This window comes from Etheostoma spectabile, chromosome 16 (assembly GCF_008692095.1).
Source record: "Etheostoma spectabile isolate EspeVRDwgs_2016 chromosome 16, UIUC_Espe_1.0, whole genome shotgun sequence".
Classification (NCBI taxonomy): Eukaryota; Metazoa; Chordata; class Actinopteri; order Perciformes; family Percidae; genus Etheostoma; species Etheostoma spectabile.
This window is the reverse complement of record NC_045748.1, coordinates 9,959,430-9,968,589: the sequence shown is the minus strand read 5'-3', so window position 1 is coordinate 9,968,589 and position 9,160 is coordinate 9,959,430. Positions and strand designations below refer to the sequence as shown.

Sequence of the window (9,160 nt, the reverse complement as noted above, 5' to 3'; positions counted from 1 at the left end):
TGGGTTTCTTACAAATTAGCCAGAATAACTTGGATGCATGAACCTTATGCATGCATCATTCTTTGCACAATTGGTAACTTTCATTGAATTTTGGGTGTTTTACACAACTTTATAGCATTTGAAACAATATGTTGAAATGGTTTCAAAACGTATCCTGACCTTATCGGTCAAGATAATTCGAAATTTTTTTTAGGTATAATGTCAATTAAATTAAGTCTGTTGACCGTGAATTTAAAAAATGCATTGAAAAAAGTGCCAAAAATTATGTTTTTTAATCTTTTGACCCAAATTCCTGGAGGACGGGAGGACAACACGAGGGTTAAGATGTTTAAACTAGGGCGATGTGGAAGTCTACATCAGCATCAGATATTCACACAAACAGATGGCTTTTTGAGTCTGGATTATATCAGTGTACGTGGGGTCCAACTGATTCTCCCTCTTTTTAGTAATTGACTTGAATACACCTTATATTTTTAAACCAGAGCTCTTTTTTTAATAGGCTTGATTTTCTTTAAAGCTGCTAAAATCAATATTTTATATGAACAATGTGTACGTGTGGGGCGGCCATTAGCGCACCTGGTGGAGCGCACCCCCCATGTAGGCTCAGTCCTTGCCAGCGGCCCGGGTTCAAATCTGACCCGAGACCCTCGCTGCATGTCATCCCCCCTCTGGCTCACTTCCTGTCTCTCTTCAGCTGCTCTAAATAAAGGAAAACAGTGTGTATGTGTAACGTGAAAGGGGTCAGTTGTAGTGATGAACCATGGAGTCCTTTAATTGGTTAAAAGTGAAACAAGGGCTGCAACTAACATTTATTTTCATTATGTGAAATCATGTTCATCCTAGTTTTTTTTACTCCAAGGTCACATCTTCAAATGTCTTGTTTTTACCAGAAGAACTGTCAAAAATAGATTTGACAGATTTATGCAATTCAATTTTATTTATAGTATCAATTCATAACAAGAGTTATCTGGAGACACTTTACAGATAGAGTAGGTCTAGACCACACTCTATAATTTACAAGGACCCAACAGGTCTAGTAGTTTCCTCCAGAGCAAGCAGCAGTGTGACAGTGGCGAGGAAAAAGTCACTTTTAGGAAGAAACCTTTATTAAAATATAAAAATGACATAATTTATGAAATAAAACGGACAAAAAACGGAAATCCTTTGTGTCACATAAATCGTGATTTATATTTTTTAAATGTTTTTTAGAACGAAGTCTAATGTTTATTGCACACATGAACCATGAAAAAACTAAACAAATTGGCGGTACCAAACAGATTTTTTTTTTGGCACCTATAACACATTGCACATCACCACAAGCCTGTAAACACAGAGGCCTCAATGAAGAGAAGGGACAACCTTTACAACCTATTTTATGCAGTCTATGTTTAAAACTCACAGAAGACAGTAGTAAAATTAAATGAGAGTCAAAGTCATTAAAGAGAAAAAATTAAAGTTATTTAAAAATTAAATTGTAAACAGGGTGAATCGAGATCGCGATTTTACAACAATTAATTGTGCAGGCGTACTTAAAATAATTACAAAATTTCCTAAATGATGCCAGATATTTTCTTGAAGATCAACTTATCAATTAATGGACTAATCCTTGCAGCTCCGAGTAAAACCATAAATATTTTGTAACATGTTCTCTTTTCAGTCACGCATGACAGAAAAAAATCCAAAAGTTCATCTAATATGTAACAGACAGACTTGACAGCTCAGAACCAAATCTGAAATGAGCACTTTTCATTCCTTTCATTATTCATTATTTGCACCTAAAATTAAAGCAGATGAAACAGTCAATTATTTTGTGGGTGCATCACTGTGTGTATGTTTGTGTGCATGTTTTAACAGATGTGAACACATCTGGCTGCACGGCAGATGTAAGCATACAGCAGCGATGGTGACACAGATATACAGTATCAGATACACAGACTCTACAGGCTTCAGAGCAGCTCTTTAAGTGTGTCACCTCTCCTCTCTGTCTCGTCCCTCTCAGTGAGGAGCTGAAGCTGGCCTCCCAGAAGTCTCAGCATCTTGACGAGGTACACTACTGATATTACCAAAATCTGTATTATTATATACATGATTTCCTTCATCCCGTTATAGATTTGTTAAGTCAGAAACTGTGGCATAGCGAGGATTAACTTCCTGCTGTGACTAAACTCTTAAAGCTCAGACGGGTTTAGCTTCTATTTAAATGCCTCTATATTTGTGTGTGTTTGCCTCTCAGCACAAAGACGGTCGTAACATGCCAGACATGAAGACCAGGTAAGAAACTAGGAAACATGGTCTTTATTTTTAGTCTATTTCTGTCATGTTCTGACTTTTTCTTTTTTTTTTTTTTATGCAATTTGCGGCTTTCTTACGTCATCTGACAGTCAGTTGAAGTCTTACACACTTTAAATACTTGAAAGTGTGAAAACGAATGCTTTAAAAAAATATTCTTTTAAATGTGTGATTTAATTGACAATCATGAATCCATATTTCTTACACATACACAGCTAATTAATGGCATATAACACACTTGTATGTAACCCGTACCCTATCATCCTTACTGGTATACAACCAGTAGTTAACAGGCTGCAATTAACAATTGTTTTCATTATTATTGTTCATTGATTAATCTTCTGATTATGTTCTCGATTATTTGAATACATATTTGTAGATGAAGATATGTATATATTTTTTTATTAAAGGAAGAAGTATTTAAATAATTAAGTAAAAGTAGAAAAAAGTTTATTTGATGTGCTTGATATCCTGTTAGGTAGTTTAATCTATAATACGGATACATCATATTTTATAAACTGTATGTTTTTGTGAGTAAATATTAATCTGAAAAGTGACTATAAAACTAAATAAATGTAGTAGAACGTGGAGTAGGCATATTGAAATACCCATGTGATGTACAAGTACCGAACAAGACGAGGGTTTATTCCTGACAGACTTTTTCATATCTGATAGTACAGTTAGATGTTTAAACCCTATTACATCTATTCATTGTGTTTGCGCTTATTTTCATCCCTTAATAAGTCTGGAAACAAAAGAAAGTTTCAGCTCCACAATCAGAGGATTAAAAAAACATCTCAAAACGACGTTCAGAGCAGAGATGTACGTTGAGATTGGGCGATTGATAAAGTGAGGATGATGATGGCTGAGGCAGGTTGTGTCTGATGTAAGATCTGAGCGACAAAGCGAAGGAGAAGGACCGTAGAAATCTCTGGGGTGTGTCGGCCGGAGGGAAATGAAGAGGTGACGCACGATAATTAGGGCAGAAGTAATAGATTCGGCGGGAGCCTTCTCAGGTGAACATGGCAAAGACAGGAGATGTGATTCAGTGAAACGACCTGCTTCACATCTGGTTTAATTCATCCATAAAACAGATGTTGTCCACTGGGTGTCACTGATCTGTTACAGTTGATTTTGGAGGCAGGTGGTTGAAATCCTCAGCTGGACGGTCCACTGAGCTTCAGCGAAGATGATTCTTGGTTGTGCATTTATATTGAAATCCTGGTTTTTCACAGTTTTATCACTGTGGTAATGTAAAACCCGTCCATCTATTCTAATCTATTATCTATTAAAATTGGTTGGTTTGATTTCAGAAGTTAAAGGGGAACAATGAAGTCCTAACAGCTTTTTAGTTATGCCTATTTATTAAAGGTACACTCTGGTTTTTGACCACTAGCAGCACTATGAAGCCATGGTATGAAGCTATGTTTTAACGGCGGTAATACCCAAACAAACATAGTAATGCACCAGTAAAGGTATTAAAGAAGAATGCAAGCTAGCAAACATGAGGAATTAAATTGATTAAACTCGTTTGTAAGACCTCAAGGATACACACAATGCTTTCAGGGAAGAAACCCTAAATGTAAACACAAGAGATTCAATGTAAACGGATAATAAAGTAGAGTAAAACTCTACAGTGTACCTTCAACCAAGCAAACAACACATTATAATCAAATTGGTCCTCACGAAGAAACTTGAACATGTGCCTGCAAATTCTTTAATACATTTCTGAAAAAAACTAAAGTAATTAAATGAATAATTTGACATTTTAGAAAAGTCTCTTATTCACTTTAGTAAGAATCAGGAGAGACGTTATGAAGAGAGAACAATACAATTTTGCATGATCACAAATAATTTGAGAAGAGTCTTCGGCGTTTAGACGCCATGGTAAACATGGTGAACTTAGGGGGGTAGTGATGCCGGGATTAGTTGAGGATATTTCCCCCCTGAGGTCTAGATAGTGGTGGTGGTGGGGAAGAGAGTCGCTGAAGACCTGGATGCTGATGTGAATGTGGAGCAGAATTGGTGTGATGAAGACTGGAGGTGAAGGGGTGGAGGAGGGTTGCATCTGTTCGTACTGAAATGACAACAGATGGCAGCAGAGAGGAGAATAGATTTTGAAGTTTGACAGCAAGGAGATGATTGGCTAAGAGAGATCAAGTAAGATCTGCTTAAACTACTAGAGTGAACAACCTTAGAGTAGACGGCAGAGAGAAATGAGAATGGATGAAAATGTAAAGGTAAATGGGATTTTCCTGATTGAACTTTCGCTAAGCTTCATTTAGATGAGAGGTTTGATTCCACACTCATGTCAGTCCACTGATGACAAAGCTACAGCCAGGAGACAGGTAGCGTAGCTTAGCATAAAGACGGGAAACGGGGAAACAGCTAGCCTGGCTCTGTCCAAGGGTGGCTAAACATTTGGGTTTACTCCTCAGCTGTTTTTGAATAAAGATGACCTCAGTTAACATATTTGTACTCTCTAAATCCCTCCATTTTTTTCCACAGAGAAAATTCTAATCAGGAAACGGAGGGGGAAATAAACTTCCAGAAATCCACTGGAGCCTTAATGTCAGACAAAGACCAGGAACTGGAAACTCTGAGGAATGAGGTACTGACTTTTAAAGCTTTTCTTTAAACCCTTCTGTCATCTTGGGGTCAAATTGGGCCCTTTCCAAAAAGTTTCAATATCAGAAATTTGGGTTTCTTTCAAACAAATTTTCCCAAAAAGTATTGTGGATGGTTCCCAACAACGCTCCTCACAAGTTAAATAAATAATCAGTTCACTACTATCATTGAATTTGTGTATTTTTTGTCAATTTTATAGCATTTGGAGCAAAAACAATTGATAAAAGAACTTAAAAAAAAAAGTGTAAAAAAAAGAGAAAAATGTCAACAAAAGTGACTAAAATGTGAAAAGATCTTGAAAAAAGTGACAAAAATGTAAAAAAAAAAAGACGTTACAAATGTCAAAGAAAGCTTTAAAACATTTGGGGAAAAACCCACGAAAAAGTCGACAAACTTTAAAAAGTGACAAAATCCTTGTGGGAAAAGCCACAAGAGGGTCGAAAAAAACGACCATAACCTTGATAAAAGGGCTTTCATTTTAAATTTGGACTCAGAAGAAGAACATTTCCATGTTGGCGCGAAGACGACACGAAGGTCAAACATCCTTCTGTGTTGTCTGAGCTGAGCGAGGAGTTCATCTGTTTGTCGTTCGTCGCTGCAGATCGCCGTTCTACGAGGAGAAAACGCCACGGCCAAGACGCTGCAGTCGGCCGTGGAGACGCTGGAGAGAGACAAAGCGCAGCTGCAGGGCCGCGTTCGCAGTCTAGAGCAAAGGCTCATGGGAACCCCGGGTTCAGAGGGAGAAGACCGGGAAGCTCTGTCTTCAGGTGAGTAGACGACGAGGAGCGCGCTCACACTGTTGTGGCGAGGAGACGTGTCCTTTTGTCGAGCTGTTTTCTGATGTCTCGTGCAGGCGATGCAGCTCTGGAGCAGCTGAGGGAGGAGAAGGAGTTCGCTGAGGGACAGGTAAGACGTCCAGGACTCGATCAAATCACTTCGGGGTTCCCAGTTCTTATCTGTGCCCACGTGAAGGTGACGCGTGTCTCGACTCCTCTCCATCAGATCAACTTCCTGAACAGCGTGATCGTTGACCTGCAGCGGAAGAACGAGGAGCTGAAGATCAAACTGAAGAAGCTCGCTCTGGCGGAGTTCAACGGCAACGACGGGACGGATGGGTGAGAAATATAACAAATAATAGACATACACGGATTGTAAGTTTGATACGAACAAAACTGTTAACTGAGAAAGCAACCGCCAGACTACTGGAAAATGAAAAGAATCAAGTTGTGAGCAGCCCAATTCATTGAATTGTTTGTCTTTAAAAAATGTTTTGTGAAAACCGCTCATTTGCTTTAATGCTGAGTGTCAGATGAGAAGATTAAACATTGATACAACTGTTACGTCGGCCTGTTAAGTATGAAGCTCCGTCAAGAGACGTTAGCTTAGCATAAAGACTGGAACTAGCAGTGACCAGGTTGGCTCAGTGGTAGAGCGGGCGCACATGTCCTGAGACGTGTATGCCTCAACGCGGGGGTCCGAGGTTTGGGTCCGACCTGTGGCGATTTTCTGCATGTCTCCCCCCTCTCTCTCACCTTTCTCACCTAACTGTCCTGTTATAAATTTAAAGGCGAAAAGCCACAAAAAAAAAAAAAAAAGACTGGAAACAGCTAGCGTGGCTTTTTCCCAATGCCCAATGCTCAACATATTATATGTTGTTTGTTTAATCTGTATAAAAACTGAGCTCTTAAAAAGACACTTTCAGTTGAATAAATGAATTTTAGAAAATGCTTTCAAACTGGGAAAAAAAAGATAGTGGCTGTTGTGTGTAGATGTAGCTCCCAGTCCCAAAATTATTTGGTTCCTTCTGAAGATGTACGTCTTTAAAAGCAGCTCACGAATATAGTTTGCTTTTCTTTTCTTTTTTTAAATGTCCTGAAATAGCGGCTCACTGTAGTTTTTATCAAACAAACGGTAGCAAAAAGTGCATTGTAGTGAGTATTTGTGGCAGCAGGACTCTACAGAGAATAACTACTGTGTGTGTGGTGTGTGTGTGTGTGTGTGTGTGTGTGTGTGTGTGTGTGTGTGTGTGTGTGTGTGTGTGTGTGTGTGTGTGTGTGTGTGTGTGTCTGTGTCTGTGTCTGTGTTGTGGGTGTGTTGTTGGTGTGTGTGTGTGTGTGTGTGTGTGTGTGTGTGTGTGTGACGAAGTAACATGTCGGCCAGAGCAACAGTGTGGCTCAGTGATTGTCTGACAACAAAAGGAGCTTCATGGCTCAGAGGACAAAGATCTATTAGACACAGGTCTCTTGTCTCTCTCACGCAGGTTTGTCGAAGGTGTATCGAAGCGGGAGAAGAAGGCGACTCCACGTCTCTTCTGCGACATCTGCGACAGCTTTGACCTCCACGACACCGAGGACTGTCCCACTCAGGCCCAGAGCCCCGACTCCGTACCCCACACCGCGTACCACGGCAACCCGGGCGACGAGAGGCCCTACTGCGACATCTGCGAGGCCTTCGGACACGCCACCGAGTCCTGCAACGACGACCAGACCTTCTAGTAGCTCCAAAAAACTCTTCACCTGCATTTCGATTCCTTCCCTTTCCTCCTAGACCCAGCTCCCCTTCTCCTCTCCCACATCCGGCCCGACTGAACTCCCTTCAGGTTTTTCCATATTGTATTTTTATACTGTATTTATGCATATCACTGGTAGCCACTGTCCTGATCTAAATCCTTTACTCTGCAGCTCTTCTCTCTAAAGATAAACTGTAATACTGAGTGCTCGTCCAAATATGCTGCTTTGGTGCAATATCGATGTTTATAACAAAAAGGAAGTCCGTCCTCTGCACTCGTCGTTTGTATCGTGTTTCGCATCCGTTTGTTTCTAAAATAAGAGAAAAAGTGTTGTTTTTTTCGGCTTTATTTGTTGTTGTTGTTGTTTTTTTTAGCAAAAAAAATGATGCAACTTAAATAAGCACAGTTCAAACTGAAGGGAAACGAAGCACCTCTCGACACATTCCTCACGTCTGGATGGCCGCACACCAATCAGAGAGGGACACTGCCATGGCAACCCTTTATAAATGTTTTCATGTTTAGTCATATTTAGGAAGAAGACTTTATTCCAGTATACTACTATTATTATTATTATTATTATTATCAACATATGAAGGAGAAGTAGGGCCACTTTCGGGAAACATCTGGTCGTAGATTTGAAGAAACAATGGTGACTGCAGCGACTGTTTGTTCAAAAACAATTGCGGATGTTGATAGACAAATGGTTCGTCCAATCACATGCCAGGTGTTTTTTTTTAAGTGCCTGCCCCTTCCAAAGCAGTTTCCAATGATGGCTCCTCCAATGTTTTCTGTGTTAACACAGCTGCAAAAACTGATGGTGAGCAGAAAGTCAGGGCTTAAGTCCTGTGGCGGGCACTTGGCATTAATGTTATGCATCAAGTGGCTTAACAACATTTCTGTGATTGACAAAATCATTTTCTACACAAGGTCCATTTAATAGTGCGGGAGCTTTTGTCATAATCTCAATATCTTCATCAGCAGCAGTTCCCAGGACTCTTACATGTTCAAGTTAAAACATTTCTGTGCACTTTAAGGACTTCTTGTCTACGTTGGCATTACATTTGAGATTTTAAAGTTCATCGGCATTGGCACGACATTGCGGCGACTCGATCAAAAGCTCCAGAGCAGCTACTGAATGGACCCCGGGATGAGGTTTATTTTGTTTTGTCTCAACATTTGTGTGTAATTTCTGTTCCATTGATCATTCTACAGGTTAACATTCTCGAATAATGCCACTGAAAGTTGCAGAGGATCGTTATGGTTGAAGATAAAATGTTGCATTTTGTTTATTTATTGTCTGTCTTCACTAACCAGTGATTTTCCTACAGGAACATAAGCTAGCACTGATGTAAGGTGTGTAGTCTGTACTAGGACTACTGTAGTACAGGTGGGCTTTGAGATGCATCCGCCTCATATTACAGGAGGAAAACTTCACCAGATGGAGCTGTAGAAGCCTCTACTAACTTAGTGTTGCACTGTCCACTTTACAGATTCAGCAGACACAAACATCGCTTTAACTTGAAGACGCTAAACAAAAAGGATTTCATCATGAAGGTCCGTACAGATGATTCTGTGTGCTGCCCCATTTCATACTGCCCTCTTCAAAGCACATGGCTGACATTTTGGGAAATATGTTTATTCACTTTCTGGCAGCGAGTTAGATGAGAAGGTTGATGCCACTCATGTCTGTTTGTTAAATATGAAGCTAGCGGGCGCCCGGATCGCTCAGTTGGT

At 39.9% G+C, this 9,160-nt stretch overlaps 1 protein-coding gene across 5 annotated transcripts in view; it reads left to right on the top strand.

The window, feature by feature from the left end:
- Positions 1-9,154, top strand: part of clip1b (CAP-GLY domain containing linker protein 1b) — a 34,315-nt gene extending 25,161 nt beyond the window's left edge. For 4 of the 5 annotated variants that reach the window (XM_032539158.1, XM_032539153.1, XM_032539154.1 and 1 more), the window contains 7 exons: positions 2,000-2,045; positions 2,234-2,271; positions 4,798-4,900; positions 5,519-5,684; positions 5,771-5,823; positions 5,920-6,032; positions 7,178-9,154. In XM_032539158.1, the coding sequence (XP_032395049.1) occupies positions 2,000-2,045; positions 2,234-2,271; positions 4,798-4,900; positions 5,519-5,684; positions 5,771-5,823; positions 5,920-6,032; positions 7,178-7,412 (754 nt within the window). In that variant the 3' untranslated portion in view covers positions 7,413-9,154. The remainder of the gene's footprint in view (positions 1-1,999; positions 2,046-2,233; positions 2,272-4,797; positions 4,901-5,518; positions 5,685-5,770; positions 5,824-5,919; positions 6,033-7,177) is intronic. The other variant, XM_032539157.1, reaches the window with a different exon arrangement.
- The last annotated feature ends 6 nt before the right edge of the window (positions 9,155-9,160 follow it).